Source organism: Teleopsis dalmanni, chromosome 1, assembly GCF_002237135.1.
Source record: "Teleopsis dalmanni isolate 2A chromosome 1, ASM223713v2, whole genome shotgun sequence".
Classification (NCBI taxonomy): Eukaryota; Metazoa; Arthropoda; class Insecta; order Diptera; family Diopsidae; genus Teleopsis; species Teleopsis dalmanni.
In genome coordinates, this window is record NC_051846.1 from 171,620,707 (window position 1) to 171,646,269 (window position 25,563).

Genomic DNA, 25,563 nt, shown 5'->3' on the forward strand with positions numbered 1-25,563 from the left:
CTTTTCGTTGTTTAAAACTTTTAGCTCAAAATTGTTTTCTACTTGTGAGGACAAAAGATTTATGAGAGGATTTATGTTATTCACCCTATCTACGAATATTGGTGGAGGTTTGGGCTGTTTTTCGGCATGTTGTGTCACTTCTTCAACTTCTTCTTCTTCTGTTTCTAGTACTGAAAATCTATTTACGGAACGGCTTGGATTGTCTAGCCAGTAATTATCTAATTTAGCTTGTTTTTTAGTTTGTTCAGCATTTTTTGAACGACGAATTTCAGGACTTGAACGAGTTCTTTTCTGACTTTCTTTTGGAAGTTTAATTTTTTGTATTGAAGAGTTGCTTAATAAGTTTTCTTTTGAGTTTCCCTTCGATTGAGTATGTAATTTGAAAGTTTTTTGGCTGTTCTGCTCTTTGTGCACAGGTGTAGAGAGCATAGCGCAATTTGATGTAGTAGTCATTTCGTTCAGTATATTGTTTGATATATTAGCGATTGAACTTACCGAAGTTGTTGGAAGTAAAGATAAGGCCATGAGTAGACGAAACGGATATCTGAGTTGATGTAGAACTCAAGGTGTTAGTTATCGAGTTTGCAGTGCATACTGTGACGCTATTTGTAGTACATGTTGATGTTGAGCAGGAATGTGCTATTAGATTCGTTGGGGAAAGTCCCAGCGTGGGCGTATGAGGTGAGCTTATCAGTGGGGTACGGCATTGTTCACTCCAAAGTAGATAAAATAAAAGTAGATAAAAATCTTTTGACTTCTGTCAAGCACACATAAACATACTCATATACATTATAAATACATATAATGAAGCTGCAAAGATTACAAACAGAAAAAATTCTTTGGGTATACTTTCTCTTATTTTGTTTTACAATAATGAAGGCAAGAATGAACGGAAATTTTATTCAAAAAATCTGATAAGTATGGAATTTGTAGGTCTTTCCAAGTTGAAATATGTATGACAAGTATAAGAATAAATTCTTTTCTATGACATTTTATGCTTTTGTTTTTATGTTTATGTGCCAAAAGTAAGACACACGAATAACTCAATTAGCCCTGAAAGAGTCAAAGATAAGCCACAGATACAAAATAGTTGTGCTGCCAATAAATTTTATATTAAAATTATAAATAAAATCAAAATTAAATTTAAAAAATAAAGTTTTACAGTATAAAATGATATAAAAATATTACAATTCGCGTCATTAATAAAGATAAATGGGTGATTACGTTAGAAAAAGGGATGGTGTGCTATAAATCCGTAACCCCAATTCCTACTCCAATTTTCTGATCATGTTTACGCTGACATTGCACCATTACAATATCATTTGTATCGAACTCTGTAGCACTTTTCTACTGAATTATAATTAATCTAAAAAATAACTATGAGAAACGTTTACCACAGGTCCAAAACAGTTTCAATCATATTTGGAATATGTGCACATAATCTATTATTATTCGGCATTTGCAAGAATTACACAAGATTGAGACTGTTAGCTTATGGATACACAAGCATAGACTATCTATAACAAGGTTATAGACTAATCTTTAGTTCGTAATTAATACCTAATTAATGAACCTAATAAGGTTCACGAAAATTGGAAAGTTCTTATGACTGCTATCCATCTCTCAATGAGATGTCGCGGTGCAGTTAAACATTTCTCTTCTCTAGAATACTGGTAACAAAGATGCTGAAGGCAACTGCGGAGCGGATAAGTTGGCAAGAAAGAGTATCTCACTATTTTTATGAAATTTTTTACAAAAAAAAATCATTTTGGCTCAATGTTTAGTGAAGAACTAAATTTTATAAATTTGTATAATATTTTTTTGTACATGACGTATAACATATGTTATAACATATGATTAGGTAAATACATATATATGTATTTATTTATTTATTATATATGATTTATTTATTACATATGATTAGGTAAATACATATATATGTATTTATTTATTTATTACATATGATTTATTTATTACATATGATTAGGTAAATACATATATATGTATTTATCTAATTTAGTTATCTAATCGAATCTAATTTACCTAATCATATATATGTATTTACCTAATCTGAATTTTATTAATGATATAACTTGAAGATTCGTTGACCTTATCTGTTGCTGAAGCGTACTGTACTTTAATTTTTAATTATTTAATATTATAATTTTTATTATTTTTTTTTTTAAATTTAATAAATCTCTTTTACTAAACCACTATTAATTACTTTTAATATAACCACTATATTAACTGATAAATTTTGAAAGACACTACTATATTCCAATATTATTTACAATATTTTGGTTAACAGCTACAAGTTAAACGATAGCATATTACTGAATATTCCTGTCTCTATTAGAGAATGGACCTACCTAGCAATTGTGATATATTAGGTATTTTAAAAGTGTAAAACAAGCTTGAACTAAATATACATATTAAGTTTGAAGGCTATTGTTTTATTCGTAGAACATGCATAAATTCTTAATAAATTACTAAAATATTGTTATTATTTGGCATAAAACCATTCCTACCTGTCATGTTTATGCATTCAAGTAAGAATACAAGACTATGTAAGGCATATATCAATAGCTTAGCATGGCTTAAACAAGGCCATAACTATGAAATAATAAAACAGCTGCATAATAGCTAAGCTCAAAAGAACCTTTTCTAAACTCTGAATAATGGGTGTGTAAGTTACGCCAACAATTAAATTTGTTTTTATTTAAATGACAAAATAAAAACCTAAATAACTAAACATTATTTATGTTATTTATATCTAAATAAACTTTATAGTAATTTGCAATTTTTTTTAAATTTAGTCAATAAAAACCACATAAAAACGTTTTGACAACAAAAATAAATAATTAATTATGCTGCGGGCATGTTTGTAATGGATTAAAAAAAAAATTTAAAATAGTCAACAAAATTAATTAAAAATTATATAAACATATTATAGCACATTACCGTTAATATTTAAATAATTTTCGAAAATTTAATTTATTCCATTTGTGAATTAAAATTTTTAATAGTAATTTTGATGTCTATGGTCCCATCGTCTGAGTATTCGTCCATTTATAAATAATTTATTAATTTTTGTTTTCTTTTAATTATTGCAAATTATTTGCAATTAATGAAATTTATTTTCTTTTTTATTTATTTTTAACTGTTCTTTGATTTTATGATTTCCTATGAAACTGAAAGTTATTAATATGCAAAAAATGATTTTATTTTTGTTAGAAAATACATATTGAAAAAAAAGTAGTGAAATAATATTAAAAAATTAAACAAAATTACAAAAAGATTAATTTCCTAACTATGAATTTCAACAGGTTTAACAATTTAATAGCAAATATTTTAGAAAAATTTTATTATTTATAAGTAATATATATGTTATGTTATGAAAAAAGAAATCATTATTTTTTTCTAAAATTGTTACTTTCAAAATTTACAGATATTGAAAGTAAATGAAATTTGCAATTAAAACGTTAATTATAATTAGCGAAATTTTTAAAATTATTTAAACCAGTGCATGACTACATTCAGAAAAATATGGTCTAACTACAGACATGTTAATTTGACCTGATAATTTTATTAGAAAAATTTTAGCTTATACGATAAAGAATATATAAAAACCAACATGTGGTATGGTTGAACCAATATGATGCGTCGAACTCCTTTATTCTCAGGAACGAAGTTAATCTTTTATCAAAAGTTGAAACTTAGTATTTTACATTATCTTTCAATTTTATATTAGAGCGATAAAGTATTTTTTGGTTTTTGGTTTGGACAATGAAAATGATTTGTAATGAAAACAGCTTTTATATTTGCAGAGTTTATTTTGATTAATTTTTTATTATTTGATATTTGATTTATTATTTTGTCCATCCAAGATTTGAAGATTGCTTACATTTTTATTAGCAAGCATTATGCAGGTGTCGTCTACAAAAAGGTGTAGTCTGAGTTCCTAGATTCCATAAAATAAACTGCTATATATAGATTATACCTTAAGGAAGATAATGCGAAACCTAAAGGACTGCTGTTTTAATTTTCAATTGTATAAATACTTCAAATGTCTTTCACATTACATTATTGTTGAAAAAAAAAATAAAAACAAATATTTACGAATATAAAAAGCATCACACTTGAAATATTTATATTCATTTAACACTCTCATTACCATATTGTTTATGATATATACATTAGAAACCTTATATTAATATGCAGAAATGATATTTAATATCACAACAACTCACGAATTTATACAAATAAAATAATTTTATTGGTAATAACATTTTGGAACACTTCACACCAACACGCAACGCTGATATATGATACCTATATACTTGACATAAGGGCGGGGATTTTTATAAGCACCCATCAAAATTTGAAACAAATGAAATTTACACCTCAAATGAAGTATAAATGTCAGCTGCTATCGACAAATGATGAAGTGACAAATTTTGGCTCAAAAAGGACACATAAAAAGTCAGGAAAATTTTGACATAAAACCATAACATCTGCACTTGGTAACTTAATATCTTGTACATTTTGCCAATAATATATTTTTGGCAAAGCCATAAACTTCTCACAAGGGCGGTTCATGATATGCATATGTTAATTTATATATAAAATAATATGAATAAAATAAAAAGTAATATTAAATATTAAAAATAAAAGCAAAGTTGATAGAATAATTATTTTATAACTGCCAAAATAAATACACGTATGATAAATCGTAATGCTTACTCAATATAAACAATTTTTGTTGTATTTATTATAAATAATATATAATAATATATTCTAATATATTCTAGAATTTCAATATATTACATTACAAATGACTTTAAAATCTTAAAATTATAATGTAATGGTAAAAATAAAAAATATTTATATATTGTAAAAAAAGTGCTAAAAATAGTTATATATTTAAGTGTAATAATGCATTAATATAATATATAAAATGTCTACTGAAACGAGTTTAAATAACAACAACACCACCACTACCAACAGCTATGATAGCTCCAAAGTTGAAGTTATCGTTTTATCGAAATGCGATAAGACGCTTAAAAATAATATCGATGCCAAAGATGAAACTATGCGTAAGCGTACTTCACTCATAATTGTGCCACAGACTGCGGATATAATCGAACAACACCAGGAGCATGACAACGATAACAATATGAGCAGTTCAACTATCGATAATGATTGTGTTGATGATAATTTGGTTAAGATTAAAATTAATGCCTCAACCATTTTAAAAAGTGACAAAGGGAAATCGCTTGATTCTTCAATTTGTTCTAACAATTCATCACTTTGTACAGATGAGGAGGAAGATTTGAAGAAAGACTACAATCAACACATTAATAATATAAAAAACGATAATAAAAGTAATCGAAATTCGATTGCAAGTGTTGATAGTTGTGTATCACGTTCAAGTGATGGTAGCACAACTGAAGCAAGTTCTTCTGGTGATGATGTTGTCATTGAAGATTATCATGATCTTGAAAATGGTAATATAACTGATGATATCGATGAAACTGATCGTAAGAATTGTATATCGAATTCATCATCATGTATTGATGATTATTCTTTACGTGAAAAATTACAAAATTATGTTAATGAAACTATGGATAAAAGTGGCAACACCACTAGTTCGGATGTTGATGATGTCGAAATTGTTGTAGAAGACGATCCTGATGGTGAACAGTTAACAAGTTTGCCTACTTCTGATACGCTATTAAGTCCACAAGAAGTACCAATGGGGCGTCGCTATGCAGAAGTGGCACAATTTAAGCCAAATAAATGGTAAGTTTCTTTTAAATATTTATCTGAAATACTTTGAAAAGTGGAAATGTATTTAAAATATAAATATAAACAAATTGTAAGTATTATTATTTAAATTTTTCATATATTTCCTTAGAATACAGTAGATAAAACTAACTATAGCTATACACATTATGCTTTTTAAAGCTCGTACATATTTAATTTTAATACGTATATATTTTTATTGAATACAAACGTATTAAAAATATTAAATTGTTTTAAAGTAATATTTGAATTTACTTTGTATGTAAATATCTATAAATATAGCCTGGAGTAAATATGATATCTTCCGACTTTTTAAAAAAATAAATATTGAGCACTTGAAAAGTCTTCTAAACTATGGAGCATGCTTCCCACACAGTTAAAATATGAAATTAGAACTAAAGCACTAAGCACTAAAAAAAAAATTAACAGAATATAATACAAATGAAAAGGATACTGGCTTCAAAGGGAAATTAATGCTATGTAAACTAGTTAAAAGATACAGAATGGAATGTAGTGCCATGTATGTATGTTTCTTAAAAGAAACAAGGCTCTCAATCATCTGCGGCAAAGACTACTCCTATCCAAACAGAACTAACTTGGTATTTCAAATGAAGGCCAATTAAATATTTCGTTGATAATTTGTGACTTCCGACATAGTATTCTGTTCCTGACCCAAATCAAAGAAAATTTAGTATATTCTGATTACTTTACTTTGTGTATAAATATAGTGAAGATAAAATAATATATATGTATTGAGACAGATTCCCAACTCTTACGACTGCCTGCTTTCGGTTTCCAAAAAATAACAAAAATAACTCTGATTTACGAAATATATACAAATCATAAATTACAAAAAGTTATTCCGCATAGTACATAATAACTCCAATTTTCTATTGGTACGACTAATTGAAATAAAGACCATTCCAAAGACAGGTACAGGTATTGCCCTCTAAATTTATGAATTTATGAATAGAAACACTTTATATTTATATTGTACATATTAATAGTCTTATTATCATATATTGTAGTTCCCCCTGTTTTATTAAAGGTGTGAAACAGTTTAAAGGTGTGATTACTAAGAATATTCTATAAAATGTTTCAATTTTATTTTCTTGGCAGTGCATTCAAATAAATTGCATACAAAACATTTGCATATTCTATATTTTCCAATTGACAGAAAACTAAGAATGCAATTCCAAAGTTTTCACTTCAAAATCCCTTCACATCCATTTCGAGTTACTGGTAAACAAAAACTTCATTATTCAACCACAACATAAGAGGCGACACGTCATTCCGATGTCAATTTTGTGGAATATGCAAAGCAAGTTTGACAGGAACTCATAGTGGGCGAAAGATTTGTTTTAAAAACGTCGATAGCAATAACTGTAAGGAAGATTACAAACAAATTTGCATTTGAAGTATTTACAATACAGTCAAGAAAAATTATTAATAATAAAGTAAGGAAAATTAAGACGAAATCTAAGTGAAGCAAAACAAATAGAAATAATTAATTAGTAGATAAATGAATTACTTATTTAATTATTTAATTAAGTCTTATTTTTAAGTGATTATATGATTACTATGTTTCAATTTTATATTATTACATATCAAAGAAATCTACTCTTCGGAAAACAAATCTTCAAGATCCTTTGCTATGATACTATCGAACACTAATTTCTTTATCATTAAGTCAGTTACATTAAATTTTGGACTTGAGTGAAACTAATACAAAAAAGTTTCTTTTTAGCTTAAGTTTGAACATATTTTTTAATAATATATATTTGTTAATTAACTTCTGTTATTTAAAACTATACAACTTCAACTGATAATTCTAACTAATGCATATAATGACCAATAAAAATTACAAAATTAATTTATTTGATCCTAATATTAATATGATATTGACATCTGTTAGATGACGAAGATATTGTTTCGATTTTTTTTATTTTATTACATATTCATGTCTTTAGTTAAGCACTGACTGTATGTATGAGTAATGTTAAAAAACTAATTATAATTTCCCATAACATAATTTGTTTTCTCTTTTTATATATATTGTAATAAATATATATAGCTAATCAAAATTTAGCTAGGAAGTTTAATTATTATTATTTTTATTTAATGCAATAATTTTTAACAATATGTTATATTTTAAATATAGTTCAATCAATTAGAATATTGATACTAAAACGGAATTAACAAAATAAAATAAAATAAAATAAAAAATTGTAAACAAAAACATAAACTTCCTATAAAATGATATTCGATCCTGAGGCTTTGTGATGAATATTATATTATTTACTCATGGGAAGGTAGCTAGTATTAAAGGAACTAATCAATATCCAAATCCTTCAACCATATTATAAATAGAATAAATAAAGGCATGAGCTGCAACAATTACATAATAAATTAAATCATCTCCAATTAAGGCAGAGATTTGAGCCTGAAGATTTATAATGAACACATTTTTAATGACGAAGATAATTACGTTAATAAATGTTGAGATATTTTTCTGTACGAATGTGTATTTATGCTCATAAATATGAATTCAAGTAAATATCAATATCATCAGAACTGATTTTATTATTTTCAATTTAATTTTTTTACAATGTATTTTTAAAAGTATCAAAGCTAAATATTAAATAAATAATTATATTCAAAATTTAGTTATCTGAAAAATTACTTTATTTATTTTATTACTAACATTTTTCTTCAAGTTTTTAAATCGAAAAACAATAATTTTTTATTCCAATTTTCTGTACAAACTTTGCACTTTTCTATTTAGAACCATAAAATCAATAAGGAGGATGCATTTTTGTGTGTCGTCAGATAAGTGACTCTACTGTTATGTTGCCATGGGAAATTAAGACAACTTCCTGCATCGAAAAAGTTCCAAAAGTGTTTCTCAAAAGTTTGACATGAAAAAACCTTCTCAGGTTAACGTATGTATGAACCTATAAAATTTGTGTGCAATGAAGCATTTTATGAATATTCTTGAAAAATTATGCAAAAAATAAAAAAAGAGTTATTTTTTTTTGTAAGAAAATTTCTACAATTTCCATAAAGAAAAGTTTTCCTCTCCAAATAGTTAAAAAATTTCATATGTTTGAACTTTAACTTTTGGTACCACAACAAAGATGAACAAAAAGTTATTTCAAATTTAATAATAAAATACTAAAATAAATATAAAAGTAAAAATTATTTAAAAGAAAGTTTTTTATGTATCTTACTATAACATATATTATTGAAAAATAATTTTTTTATGTCAAATTTTATACATTTTAGTTCAAATTTAAAACAATTTTTCTATGCAATAAAAATGAGTGCTTTTTAGTTATTTTATTACATAGTTTTGTTGTTATTATTTCATATATTTTACAATTAATTTATTGCCTTGAGTTTCATAAATGAATTTAGGCATTTCGAAAGAGTCGACATCAATTGTGGTCATAGAAAATTCAATTTACATTTAAGTTTTATTTTATGACTGCCGCCCAGACGATATTTTGACTTATAAAAAATAAATTTAAGTTTTTGTGGTGACAAAGTTAAGATAAAAATGAATATTTTTAATATTTATAGAGTTTAGTTGGGGCACTAGAGAAGCTACATAGTTTTAGAACAGAAGTATAAATATGTAATTACGCATATATATGTATATTTATACACATACATATATACAAAGAAAAATATAGACTATATTAATTGTTAGTTAACTTCGTCAAATATATATATATATATATATATATATATAATCGTACATATATATATATATAAAACTCCAACTTATATTAATATGATCCTACAACGTATTATTGGTGTATGGTGGCCTGCTAGAATTTCAAATTAAGATCTTTAGCATCGTACTAATCAGAGACTCATAGAGAAACAAATTTTACAACATAAATACGGATGGGTAGGTCACCCATTGAGAAAACCATGACTCATGTTGTCATGGAGTGGAATTCCCAAAAGTGAGAAAACCAGGTCTACGGAAACTACTTGAGGTAGGACAATAGCGAATGAAATACAGAAAACTTTTAGCCTGTCACGTTTTTTTGCTAGAAACAAAGACGAATAAAAAGAATTTGTAACAACTATCTGTGAATAGAATAAGTTCAAGATTTCTTTTGTAAATTGAGAGAGAACATGTCTTAATAAAATGTAATGGAATGTGATGTGTAATGGAAAGTATCCACTGACCTTCCGTTTGCCCAAAAAACACCTTTTGGTGTTTTCCGATTGTCTTCTGGCGACAATGCTTGATCATTGTATTCACAGTCCATATGAGCATTACGTAATCGGCCAAATCCATAGAATACCTGGAAATTTATAGAACATATATTCATCCCGGTACACATATTTTAATAATTTATGTGTTTATGCGCTACTTTAAGTGAATTTAAAATAAAATTTAAGATTTGTTTGTTTGTTGTCTGTTATTTATAGAAGTTAAAATTAATAGAAAATATATTCTACAATTTTATATCGTAGATATAAAAGTTTGACTTATTCGCTCCTAAATAGTCCAAAAGTACTATTCTGCGAAGTGCATAAAGTGATATATCATCAAATAATGACAAAATATCAAGCGAATTCGTTCTAAATAGAAAATAGAACAGGTGCACCCAAATTGCTTACCATCATTTATTCATAGATGTCGCTGCGCAAAGAATTTTTATGAAACCCACTCTGAGAGAGATTGTGTCAATACGCACTAGCATAGAAATAATTGTCATAATAACTATTGTACAGTTATAAAATAGTAGTATAATATATATGGTATATTAAAAAAGATATTAATAATAATAAAAATGTGCCAAAAAAAAATTAATGTGCTACATAATTTCAAATTAAATTTTTTTGAATAAATATTAAATTGCGACACTTAATGCAACTGCAACAATTTAGGAGCAAAATTGTCATATTTTGTTTTTTTTTTTCATTTTTCATAAATGAAGCAATTTGTGCGGCAAAAATGTGTGTCACATCAACGCGACAGCGTAAAGTAGCAATAATCATTTTCTTTGAGTGCAACAACAAAGCCTTGCATTTAATATACGTAAGTACTCAAATGCGTTCAAACTAAAATGATTTCTTACGATGTGTGCTGTGTGCTGGTGTTACACAGTCAGAATGTGTTATTACACAAATTTATGCCGAAACAATATTCCTACGCGGTGCGATGCAATTGAACATGTGTGTGACTGCTTTGACTTTATGATTTAATGCCTTTTTTTTCTTCGTCGCTATTATGCCTGCACCAAGTGTGGCCCAAATTAGTTTGCCTAACTTTTTCTATTGAGGCATACTATAATGTATGTATGTCAGATACATGTACGTACATATGCTTCATAAACAGTTTGTATATGTGTATGTGATCTGCGTTTGTCAAGCCTAAACGTTGTCATCTAAACTCCTCGCACATGTATGTCACAAAATTTTTGTTGGAAATTTGTAGCGTGTGTATTTGAAATGTGGGTAAATTTATTCAAATATGAGGCCATTGCCTTTAAGCAGAAAAGAACAACAATAACAACTCCTACAAATATAAAAGCAAAAATAACAATGTGTCAAAAAACAACAACAATTCGCAAACATTTAATTTTGTGCAAAAGATTCAATGATTGCTATTGTTGTTTTTTTTTGTTTTTGGCAATTATTTGTGTTCACTTTATTTTCTCAGTTTGCATGAGGAAAAATATATCGAAAACCAAAAATAGGAATTTACTTGGGAATTTATTGTTGTATTTTAAGTTATGAAAAACTTCCTAGTTTTGTGTTTATGGTAATTGTAGTTCGTAAATAATGTTGAAATATGGGGCAATTATCCACGTGTGGAAATGTTAGCCAATTTACTTGAAACTTTGTAGGCTGAAACGTTGTCATTAAAGCGTAGAGGTGTGATTTTCATTTTAGCTTAAGTGAAAGTTTACACCCACACCATAATAAATTTTTTCAAAGTACTTAAGTTTGCAGTACTTCAATTTAGTTTGGTATTTCAAGAACTTTCTTGTGTAATTTTATACAGGGTATTTTATTTCTAAATATGAAAATTCTAACAGTTAGTAATTTTTTTGGAAAATTAATATTTTTCCTAAAGACGAAGGACATCAATTTTATATAATAAACAAGACACATACCTAGCTACTTACTTACTTATCTATTTTCTTACTTACTTGTTTACGTATTTAACTGGACATAACAACCATTTACCAGATTTCAGTCTGACGCAGTTTTGTAAATCAACTGTGGTTAATACTCTCTCAACTTAATGACTTCACTGGAGCCACAATCTACCTCTATATCTTCTTCCTCTAACTGCTGCTTCAAAAACGTTCACGCTGAAGCATCGTTATCTATTCTCACGACATGACTAAGCTAGTGAAGCTGTGGGATATTAATTCGCTGAATTAAACTAATATCGTGATAAAACTCATGCAAATCGTGGTTTATTTAGAAGAATCAAAGATCTTAGATTAGGATAGGTTATACCAGCAATCCTAAGAATCCACTGAGCCTTATTAGCCGATTGTTTTGTTATATAAGAAATTCAAAGGCTTGAAAACCACATTAAATCTCTTAGCTTAGAAGAGATTTAGAATGCTTTTTTAAGGGAGGTCTTAATGTTGGCTAAGAATGTTAAAAATTGAAGCTCCTAAACTAATAAATCGCTGCGGGATATGCCCGGCCTATTCATAACTGCAACTAGAATGGAATTGAACTGGAATTCTATCCTTTCCTAATCAGCTGTGTCAACAAACCTATCACAAAACTGATGTCTTTAGGGGGCATATCTATAAAAGTGCTGGATTTTTAAAAAGCGACTAACTTGCATACGCTGCCTGCATATTGTTGAGCTTTCTCTCTCTTATTAAATTGTTCTGTACAACCTACAATAACGGCAAATGTGTTGAGCATACATGAAGCTGTCTTTAACATATATTAATTAGAGAAAAATATGTTGGCTGAAAAAGTTTTTAAATGACCTATGTATATTATGGTATATCTATACATGTATATTTATTATTGAATAAATATAAGTCTTAAATGTGCATTCAGGTCTAAAATTTTTTAAATAATTATTTCCATTTACTGCATTTATATGGCGATAATAGCAAATGAATTTAAATTTTTAATAAAATTTAAATATTTAATGTGTTTATACGGCGAAAATTTGATTAGCTTTTCCTCTGACGCTAAAAAAACTGATCATCATATATAATGAAAGAATTCTTAGCAGTTTAAGTACTTTTTTTAGAGAAGTGGTTTTCTTAAATAACATACATTATATTAACAACACAATATCACTTCATAATACCGAAATACTGTGTATAATAAAAATATTAAAACGAAATTATTAGATTATTGTATTATGACTTGCAGCTGTTTCTTTGACTTTCGTAAAATTTATTTCAATTAACGTCAAATGCATTTTCCTTCAATAATAGCAATTTTAAAATGCTTTTAATAAAATCGTAGTCTAAAAAAAAATTATAAGTAATAAAGTTGCAATATAAAAAATTTGCAAACTCACTAAAAATTATGGAAAAACTTTTTGAAGTACAATACCTCAGCGTTGTACTCGTAGTAAAACGCGAAGTACAGTACAACGTCGTACTGCAGTAGTGGCTGCCTTCAGGGGTTCAATCAAAAGTTGGGTACAGAAACAAGCAATGCAATTTATTTATTAATTGTTTACAGGTCTTTGGAGAGAAGGAAGGTAGAAATATTGGTAAGCGGTTTAAGTAGAATTTCGTAATTAAAATTGCAATTGACTGAGTGACTGCATGACTTGAAGTGAATGTTGCTATAATTAATTTACAAAATTTAAGTGAAAATCTTTGCAAATAACTTTTTTGATATGCACAAATGCATATTGATTTTGGTGGATTGCAAATAGTTAGCATAATATAATTACAGTATAACAATATTTATGGAAAATATTTCTATGAAATGCAACAATTTTTAAGAAATCGCATTAATTAATTTTAAATTGTGTGAATTTAAATTTGAGAAAAGGTTTAATTGAATTATAAAATAAACAAATGTAAATACTTTTTTGTTTAGATAAGCTTTTATATACAAACACTTGACCTTTTTGACTTGCATTTTGAATAGATGTAGCACCTTTTGTACTTGTCTACTTCAACGATTTTTGACCTCTTTTATTCTACAGTATTAAATGGAAAAGCTAGTGTCAATTAGGATTGCCATTGTCAGACACAAATTCATTTATTTACACACCACAAAGCAGACGCACAAGTGCAGCCAAAAAAAAAAAATTAAATAAATTATTTACACAAAAAGTCTTCAAATTTCAACAAAAGCAATAAAAAACATCTTTTTAAAATTGCAACGAAAGCAAATGCAAAATAAAATTATGAAAAAAAAGAAGAAAGATGTATTTAAGTGCAGCACAAACATAAAACTTTAAAAAAATGCTACCAAATAAATAGTAAATTCCGGCTTAGTTTTTCTTTAGTTAACAAAAAAGCAAATATTTTTTCGGTGCTGCCAAGTCAAATAAAAAGTAAGCTTAGCCAAGTTAGCAAGCAAACGGGAACACTTTTTGTATTTGCAACAATTAAATTGAATAAACAACAACAAAAACGTATGCAAATAAAAATGAAAATTGTACTTGAAATTGTGCAAATATAAAGAAAAAGAAGAAGAAAAAGATTTTCAAGTTTTCTTAAAACTTCATACAAAAGAGCAGAAATTCTTTTTATTACAACGAATATACATATATTTAAATTGAATTTTTTTGCTCATACAAATAAATACATTTTTGTTGCTTTAAATTGCTTTTAACAAAATACAATATTCAATTTGTAAAATTAACTTATAAAAACACTTTTACAAATTAATATTATATAAACTTTTTATATACAATATACAATAATGCCAATTTCAATTCTAAAGGTTTATAAGGACTTTAAAATACACGCATACACACATACAGAAATTATACTCTCAAATTCCATCCTAAAAATGTACCTTTTCGTACGTTTTGCAAAGTACTTCAAATTTTTTGGTAACTGCTTCCTACTGATAATAATTGCCAATTTCATATAATAAAAATGATGCTCTTTTCCCCTTTTATTATGTTGTCGTTATTGTTGTTGCCTTTGTTGTTTTTGTGCTTATTGTGCTATACATTTTGTGCTGCTGTTCATTGGTAATTGCATTATATTTTATGCTCTTTTTACAATAATAATCATACTAATGCACTTATTTTTTGGCCATTGTTCAAAGTTTATTGAAGTTTGCAATGTGATTACTTGCTTGTATGTGTATATATATGAGTGTGTCTGTTTATTGTATTTATAAATACAATACACACATTTACTTTGTTTCGCTACTCTTTCTCTTTCTTTTTGTGCACTTCGTGAACTCAAGTTTAAGCCGATTTTGTTGGCTTTTACTTAATTAAGCGCCTGCATAAGGGTTGCAGTATGTTGCGTATTGAATAAGGGAAATTTTGGAAGTAAATTATGACTTGTAAGAAATTATTGCTACCATTTTTAACTACTTTTAATAAATGACAAAACAACGAGCTTTAATATTAAAACAAATATTTTATTTCTTTGATTGTTTATTTGGGTAAAAATTACTTCGTTGTCAAAAGATCTAGCATAAATGATTGTAATAATCCGCTCCTTTGGCTGCCTGTACCCCGTTTATTTTTATATAATTTCTTTTTAAAGAGGTTTTCGAAAAGTAGTGAACTACAACAACAAAAATTATTATTTTTTTATTTTTTCTTTATCGAAAATCAATACATATAAAATGAACAATTTTATTTAAAATTAATGAAACAAAAATTTTTATCAAAATCGAAATTAATTAATTATATTTAAATAAATTGAAATTTAAATAAATTGAAATTTAATTAAAAATAATTTAAACAGTAAAGCCCATCTTTATAAGCAAATTTAGCCATGTTTAAGTGCTATGGACTGGTATGCCATCCTGCTTTCTTAAAGATTATCCTGTTTATATCAGCTTATGCGCCGTGATATCTAGTAAAGACGCCTTGACTACTTATTCAGAGACTCCTTAAAATTCATTTTATACTAACTATTTTTTTTAATTAATATAAATCTCCGTTAATCTAAATTGTGCTGTCTCTGAACTGAACCTTTTTTATATTATATATATCTTTTTTTTATATTATTAAAATTTAGATGATAATAAAATAAATACTTCTTTTTTTTATAATGTAACTATATAACTATTTTTGTCACTTTGAAGAAACTAATCATACCAGTAAATTTGTTTAAGCAGGAACTATATAACAGAATTGATATATCCACAAGATATGTCAAAATTATATATTATTATCAAGTTATTATACAGCAATCATAATACTAAACACAGAATAAGTTATTTTTAATTAAAATGTGTGAGTTATAGCAATTAAATTTGAAAGTGGTGTATCAATTATATTTCAATTCAGATAAAATGCTATACCTTTTGGAATAATATGGTATGTATTATAAATTTGCTATGATTAAGTGAAGCAAATAATGTTATGTGTATACTATAGCATTCCCAATAATAATAATAATTAAAAGTGAGTTTTAAAGAACCATAAAAACTGTGTTTACAATCACTAAAAAATAAGGAAAGCATATACATTAACATTATTTCGATATATTATTAATAAATTAAGCCATGCTTCCTTGCTAGTTTTTTGAAAACTGAAATGTTAAGAAACAACCATACTATTACTATAATTTATAAAATAATTTTCTTAATCTGGATATAAAATTAATCCATTGAGCCATACTTTCTTGTTACTTTCTTAATCATTAAAATGTTAAGAAGCAACAATGCTATTACTGTAGTTTATCAAGTACTTTTTATAGTGCGGATATAACATTAATCCATTCAGCCATTTTTTCGATATTTCTTGATTATTAATATGTTTCAATAGCATATCACCATAAACATAATTTTAGTAAAATTGTTAAGTATCATAAAAAAATTATATATGACTTTCTCACTATAAATATTTTTCAATTTCAAAAAGCAAAAAGTAATGGCATAATTAGAGTTGAATTCTCCACTTAACGAGCTAATAACATCAAATTGACCTAAAAAGTCCATAACAAATTCATTCCAAAGAAACTAAAATAATTTTATGTGACATTTGTTAATAAAAAGAGCAAGAAGTGAAGACAAATTTCTAACGACACTCGCTAATTTGACATGTTTTACGACAAAAATGACACATAAACGAACAACAAATGACATTTTAAGCACAACTGTCAAAATTGTGTATCTTCACATGCGAGTAATCGTGCGATTACTCGGCAGCTACGAGTACGAACTGATAAACTGCGAAAAAGTGAAAAACAACTAGCGAACACTCCATTCCGTTCATAAATAGTATATCCACACATAAACACATATATCTTGCTCATATCCATCAAGGAGATAAAGACGAAGTTAAGTAGCGTGGCTAAATAACATTTGCCATTTGGATGAGGAAAAGGATAGGGCATCGGGCATCAAAACATAAGCCAAAGACAAAATATTTCATATTTCAATGGGGGAGTTGAGAAAAAATTTTGGACTAAAAATAAAAGTAATTTTTCCAACTTTTGCTTGTTGCAAATTCATTAATCACAAAAGCTGACATAACAAAATGTGCATTAAACATTGTGAAAACGGCATGAAATTGCTTTTATTTTTTGCACTTCGAGAGAGAAAAATATGTTGCAAATTAACTTTTTGACAAATTCGACAGCGTAAAATATCATTCCGCTGAAAAGTTAAAGAAATGTAAAAGGAAACGGCTTTTCTATCAAAATTTTAATCAAAAAAATTTGATTAATTTAAAGCACTTTTAATTTTATTCAATGAAATTTCCATAAAAAAACTTATTTAAATTAAATTTTGTACCTTACTACCCTAAATTAAAATTCAGTATAGATTATCATCACAAAAATTTAATCTTAAAGTCCTTATAGCATATGCTGTGAATAGATTTTATTTGGTTTCCTTTTCAAATTAAAGGCATAACATCATTACTTCATTTAATGATTTTTTTTACTACGAAATTTAAGAAAATGCCTACTCGCGCCTCAACTTAAACTCATCATAAACTCGACATCATTAATGTTAATTAACAAAATAAGCAACTTGTTGCCCTACTTTAAAGTACATTACAAGCTAACAACGCTAATTTATTATGCACACAGCTTCAAGTCGCTTAAGTCAGTGAAGCAAGTCTGAGCAAGGGATGGATACGCTCTAGAAAAACAGCAGCCACCCTCATAGCACACTCAGAACACACTTTCTAGATAGAACTTAGAAAAAGTGTAGTCGTACTCATAGATACAAGTGTAAACCCTGTTTACTAGTACTTGCCTTTAGCTGCATGTTGCATATGCCCTGCGACACTTGTACTACATTTAATATATTTCGTTTCACTAATTAAAGCAAAAAGTTTATTTCATGTGATTTTATTTAATAAAAAATTTACATGGTATAAAAGTTTTTTAACCTAAGGCAGCGTTGGCACAATGCTTTTTCAACTTACGTACCAAAGTATGACTTATTCTGTTTAGAAAACCAAATTAGTCTGTCTCTCGTTTTTATCTGTGCATATAAATGACATCAGCAATAAACAGAAATGTTTTATTTAAAATTTAATCAAAAACAGGTAAAAAAACAAGACTTTTACTCACATAAATTTCACCCTAAAAATATTTCCTCTACAAACAACGAAGTTATTAGACTCACAAAGTGGCTTTGTCCTTGCTCGACTGTTTCTGAGCATTTTTTTTAACTTCAAAGTAATTTTTGTTGGAGATCCCTGTGGGCACCCCTTTCTTCTTCGGTTCAGATACTTGTATTTAAGTTTCAGGTTTCCGCATTGCTAACCTTTTCGATTGTTTTCAGTGTATCATACAACGTTGGAAAAAAAAATTGACCCCAAAAATAATTTCCATAAAATATTGGCACACATTTAAAATTTTATATTTTTAATATTGATTCAATTTAAAGGAAAATGCAAAAAAGCAACAGTTTAAGAATTGGCGGAAAATTTAATAAAACTCAATTTAATATTAAGGGTGTAAGTCTTTGTTAACAAATTAGCTGTGTTCTTTTTTGAAACAGTACCTATAATACGGGGGATTTAAGTAGATACAATCACTATTGAAAAATGATGTGATAAGACTATGAAAAATCAATACTGCATGGTATATATGTTGGGTAAAACATCTTCGGGTAGTAATTTAAACATATAATTTCAATGTTTATTAAACTGTTCAGTTACATTACATTGTTAACATTATTTATCTTTAGTTTTGATGCATTATAATTCTGATTTTGATAATCTGAACAGGGATGAACCAACTGAGCCAGAAGACGTAAAGTATGCGGATAATATTATTTTAGTGTGACAGACACAGCAGTATATATAGTAGAAACTTAATCAGTTATAATCAGAGTTCAATAAAGTGCCTGAAAATAAATGTAAACAAAATTGATTACAGATCTCCATTTCTCCCTCTTTTTTTCTTTCTCCCCCTCTATATTTCTCGTTCGCTCATTCATTCCATCTATCTCTCTCTTGGTCGCTCTCTCTATGTTTCTCTTTTTTCTTTCTCTTTATGTCTCTCTTTCTTTCTCTCTCTCTTTCTTTGTCTAACGCTTTTTTTCTTTCTCTCTTTTTCTTTTTCTTCCTCTCTCTTCTTCTTTCCCTCTCTCCCTCTCTCCTTCTCTCTCTTTCTTTCTGTCTCTTCTTCTTTCCCTCTCTCCCTCTCTCCTTCTCTATCTTTCTTTCTGTTTCTCTCTCTCTTGGCAACATAAACTGTTATAATCAAAGTCCAATAAAATGCCTGAATATAAATTTAAACCTATGTAATTCCGTGTACATATAGTATATTATATAATGTCATCTCTTAAACAGCATAGATATGGAAACAATTCGGTTCCTGTTATCCTCGTAAAAATCGTAAAATCGTAATCGTAAAAGATTCTTAATATTTTTCTATTTAACGAAGTCTGTAATAGATTCGTTAAAAGAAGTATTTCTCTTCCTTAATAAAAGTAAAAAATCAATAGAATATTTTTTTAAAAATCATTGAAAAAATTACCGTTATATATATGGTCTTTAATATATTTTAAAGTTGAACGCTAAATTTAGCAAATCTTTTAAATTAAATATAAATTTTTTTATTATTATTTACTTAGATATTCTTTTGCTGTGCTCCAAAGTTATAGTTATAGTTGACTATACTTATCTAATAGAAATGATAATATTTGTTCTTCTTGGAGAGATAAAGCTCTAGAAAGTGGCTTTCGTTTCGTTCATTGCTGTATAATACGCAAGAAAAACATGAACTTTATGAAAACAACAACAAAGTTTATCTATAAATATTAGTTAGCGATCCTCCCAAAATTCAGTTATTGGTGTTTAAAACAAACACTATTTTTTTTTTGATAAAAAATTACTTCTTTTTTATAAAACATAAACAAATTTTTACTAAAATTTCGGAAAACAAATCATTTTTTTTTTTGTAAAATTGTTTTTGTAAACAATTTTATACATTTATATGTGCAAACTTAATTTGTATACCCAATGTCATTTTTCTTATATCTTCTGCTACTATTAATTATACACAAATAAAACCATTAAAGTATTATTCTACAAACAAATTAAATCAATAATTATCATTTTCTTTAATTACAGGTCTTCTGTTGATTCCAGTACACAAAACTTAACAACACAAACACAAAATCAATTAAAATCCACAACTACAACAACAACCACAACAGTTAATTCCAATACCAACAATAATACAAATGGCAGCTCCAATAACAACAACAACAATAATAGCATTAACAATCGTCGTCTACCATTTTGTGGTTTAGATTCCATTAAAGGAAGTGACAATAATGGTGATGTCGGCGGTACTACAAATTTAAGTTTTGATTTAAATTTGCAAAGTAACGAAACTGTTGGTATCGGAGGAGGCAATGGCTGCGGTGTTCTTAATGTAGGCGTTGGTGCATCAGGTGTCAACATAGACACCACATCTGAGCAATTTCACTCGTTGGATGCCAACGATAGCAGCTGCTGCGATGATGGGCAGTTCGAGGATGATATGCAAGCTTTATTACCAAAATGCAAACGACTCTCAAGGGATGAACTAAGTCAGGTAAGTGGTAGTGGAAGTGGGAGTAATAAATATGGGTTGAAATATAGGTATTGAGCTATTTTCAAAGGATTAGTTAAGCAAGTACACTCAACGTATTTTTAAATTTTATTAAGTACTTTTTTAAAACCTTTTTGTTGGAAACTAAAGTATATTTGCCGTAAAAGCATGCTGGGTTGCTTTTTCCTTCGTTGCTTGTTGTTAGTTTTGTAATTTTTTATATTTATACTTTTTTTTGAGTTTTTGTAAGTGTATCTAAATTAAGTTTGCATTTTGAAGTATGCCGCAGTCTTACATATTTAACCCTGCAAACTTAGCAAATTTATGTACCAACATTTCCGTTTTTTCACTACATAAATGTAAATAATCTATTCGTAAGTAGTGTCCTTGGTATATGTATATAGCAAAAATTGTATTCAGAAAGTTTAACTTGGTTGTATGGCAAAGAGGACACGCCATTGTGTATTGCCAAGATTGCATTGGGAACTTAACTTTCCAAGTTCAACCTTCACAACTGTGATTTGCAGTACATAAACAGTTTTTTATAACTTTGTGGAAAATGTACAGTTTAAACTATTTTTATCCTTTACTGCAGTTTTTATTTAAGTTTTGTTTTCCCTATTTGAAATGCAAATTAAGATTGCAAAGCATTTAAATTGAAAAATTAAGTTGCAAATAAAACACACTTGATACCTTGTAAATATTGTCAATTGTCTATTAATATATACAAGGATATTTATTTTAGCGCAAAATGCATATATTTTCAAAATCTTATTGGTAACTAGATATATTATAGTATATGAAATGTAGTAAATAGGAGAAATAATTGTATTGCTGTTCAAAATGTATTTAGATAAACAGAAGGCACAACTTTTCCTTTAATAAAGTGTGTATATTTTATATAAAGTATGTAAGACTATCATGTATCGTTTTTGAAAATCAATAACAATGCCTCTCTTTCTAACTATAGTACATTAGCGTCTCCATTCCTCAGAGACAGGCTTTAGATCGGTTTTAGCGTAGGCTTAGCTTGTTAGCCAGACTATGCATACTATTTTCGCTTGCATTTATTGTAGTAGATTCACTTTTGCTCATTAGAAACAATGCGATGGAAAACTATCGTTCAAGCAGCATTTCAGTCAAGCAAAATCGGCTTCTGTCGTCTTTTAGTTTCAACTCATATAGCACCAAAGCTCCTTACTTTTAAATCGATCCTAATACTTGTAGGCACTGGAAAATTGCTATTTGTTTAATATTTCATCACTTTCAAATTCTTTTTGTAATTGACCCGAATTTTGTTTGAGTAATGCCTCGAGTTCTTCATCTTCGAAACTTGTAACAATTTCATATTTTCATTTTAGATGTCCAAAACAATTTAAAGATTATCAAAGCACTTTGTTTTTACTAAAGTATCATCATCAAAAAAGTGCATCAGCAAAGGATGATCTTAGGTAGCAGTTTTTTTGTCCAAATAAGAACCCAACAAAACTTATTAAAATTTTTTAATATATAGAAAATAAATACCTAAATATAAATTTTAATACTAATTTCTTAACCTTTAATTGAAAGGATAGGAATCAACAATCTTATGAAAGAAATCTGTGCAATTGATTCGCTACACATATGAGAATTTGTTAAGATTTTTTGGAAAAGGTATAATTTAATTACAATTAATTTTGTTAGGAATAATTGTTGTGGAATTCTAGTGCTCTATATTATCTGCTCAATGTAAAATTATCACCAAATTTGTAGTTTAGAAAAAAACTAGGGCTGCTAGGACAGAACTAGGACAGAAGAATAATCTATATATCAATCTTATATCAATCTTATATCAATCTTATATCTTATATAATAATCTAATATCCAGGGTTCACCGTGGGCTAACTTTTTTGTTAAGAGCCAATAAAACATTCTTTATAATATCTGTACAATCTCCAGTTTCCAGATAGCATGTATAGAACTACTCACTAATCAGTTATTAAATGTAGCAAACTTTCAGGCTCAAATGGCAATGTTTATTTCTGAACAGCGTTAATTTATATTAATGCATATCTATGCATATAAATGTTCCACTCTAAATTTTATTAAATATGGCATTGATTTTAAAATTATTCAATAATATATAGACATATGTTTATTGTATCTTGCACCAATAGGTGCACTATTACCTAATTTTGTTACTATAACTAAATAATTATTATTATTTTGCAGAATATCTGTTAGGTTAAAATTATTAATTTAATTTTCCACAAAAAATCAACTCCCTCCACTAAATTATATACTTATATATGTATTGTATATCTTTTCTGTAAATGTTATTCCTCTTTTGCTGCTGTGGGGTTAATTTAGTACAATTTCTTATAATCACTTTGTTTTAAAATTTATTTGAAATTAAACCCCCGAGCAAATAAATTTTTGTGGCTTTCAAATGAAGCCAAGCAATGATGAAGTACTCAACTTTAGCCTTCAAAGCTATACTTGTACCAGTTTTCCCTTTTGTATTTGTTTTGACTCAAAAGTAATTCCGAGAAACAAATAAACATCAAATAAATCCAACAAATACTCCTGTAAACAAATCAAATAAAATTCCAGAAATAAGGACACATGTGGCACTATTCAGGTTCTTACATTAGAAAGGATAAATATGCAATATTAAGGTTGTGATTGTGTCAATAAAATAAGACTAAATTTAAAGTTGTATTTGAAAGGATTTTCAAAAGAAATATAAATCGATTCAATTCAAAAGGTGCAATTGATTAGATAACATTAGAGTGAAATAGAGTTAAATTAATTAAATTAAGGAATGCGGTTTCCCTTAATGAATTGTTTTTTGTGTAAAATTTTCTTAAAATTTAAATAAAATTAAACAGATTTAAATTATTTATTAAAAAAAATGTTTATATACTTAAGCTTCAAATATTGTTTGATTAATTCGAAGCCTTCAACATTTCGATGTTCGAAAATTTGACTCGACCGCAGCGAACCGCTCGAAAATGTTCGAAGACCAGAAAAGAATTCAGATAGTAGCTTTGATACTTTTAATACTTGTTCGCATTAAATACTACAACCATAAAATGAAACATTAAGCAGAATAACTATTCGAATAGTTCGAAAACCTTCAGGCAACAAGCATTTTCGAATATTTTCAGTGTTAAATCAAGACATTCAAATATATATATATATATATAGACTACTGCTCATATACCTAGAAACACTACTATATACATATATGAATAAATAATTATTATTATTACATATTTAAATTTCATTGAACATTTACAATGTTAAAGCAAAGTATTCGAACTCAAGGGAGTATGATAAAACTGTACAAACACCGTACTGATCGTATAAATATAAAGTGTTACTATACTTATTATTATTTTAATATGTATATATAATATTATTGTACAGAAGTGTTCGAGTATATACTGTCAAACTACAATACTGATCATATATTTTGAAGCACTATTATAATATAGGTATAAGTAAATAATAATTATTATTAGAAATTCAAGCCTTAAAAAATTAAAAAAATACCACATATTGCAGTCCAAAACAAAGTGAAACGAAATGATATATAGCCAACAGGCTCCGCCATTTTGTGGTATATACTAGCAGTAAAGAAATTGTCAACGCTTGTCTTCTACAAAACTACTGCAAAATACATTTGAAATTACAAAAAAAAAAAAAATAAATAAAAAACCCAACAAAAAAGACAACAATTTTTATGCAACTTGTCTAAATAGAAACAAACAAGAATTGCGTGGAACCATAAAATTTATGTGGTGTAAAAAAACTCAGACTTCACTGCAGCCAGGCAGTCAAATAAGCCCGTATGAGTGCTTTTATTTCCGCAAATAAAGAGTTGCCATAATAAACAAAGGACATCTTTGCATGCATCAACTAGGATATTTGCTTGTATTTTTGAGCGACAATTTAAAATGTTGCCACATTTTGCCTAAAGCGGTTGCACTGAAATATAAAATAAACAAAACTCATAATAAGGAATAGAAAACAACAGAAAATATTCCGCTTTTGGATTTTCCCGCTGGCAACCATTACATAAAAGCATATTAAAAAATTTTATAGCATACTTTTCGGTGCTCTTAAAATTTTATGCTTTAAAATTTAAAGACTTTTGCTGCAGCTGCAAAAATACACAAACTTCGTACCCAAGCAACTTGGCACATCATCAGCTGTACTGTGCAGAAATTGTCGCTATTTATGTGTCGCGTTAAAAATATCCTGCGGTCTTTATTTATAAACACGAACATAAAAGCGATGTTAAAGTACAACAAAATCAAAATGAAGTTGAAATAAAAACGTACCTACTTACCTTTTTCCTTCAGCTGCTGTTACTATTCAAGTTACTCCAGCCACTCGGTTGCTCCATTGCCACTAAAGAACAAGGCACTCAGTGTATGGATTTATATCTTTTTGCGTTTCTCGTGATTTCTACTATTTGTACTGTGCTTTCAATGAGGTAATTTTCGACATGAAATGCATCCCCTGGGGTTTTGTAATACAACGAATTGCTGCATGCTTGCATGCTGCTTTGAGGTATTATATTTTACCACTC

General features: G+C 27.6%; 1 protein-coding gene across 1 annotated transcript in view; it reads left to right on the top strand.

Moving 5' to 3' along the window:
* The first annotated feature begins 4,926 nt into the window (after window positions 1-4,926).
* The window catches only part of LOC119666707 (protein sprint-like), a 79,881-nt gene continuing 59,244 nt past the window's right edge, over window positions 4,927-25,563 (top strand). Inside the window, exons 1-2 of the mRNA XM_038075990.1 lie at window positions 4,927-5,802; window positions 20,519-20,987. Coding sequence (XP_037931918.1) covers window positions 4,958-5,802; window positions 20,519-20,987 — 1,314 coding nt within the window. The 5' untranslated portion in view covers window positions 4,927-4,957. The remainder of the gene's footprint in view (window positions 5,803-20,518; window positions 20,988-25,563) is intronic.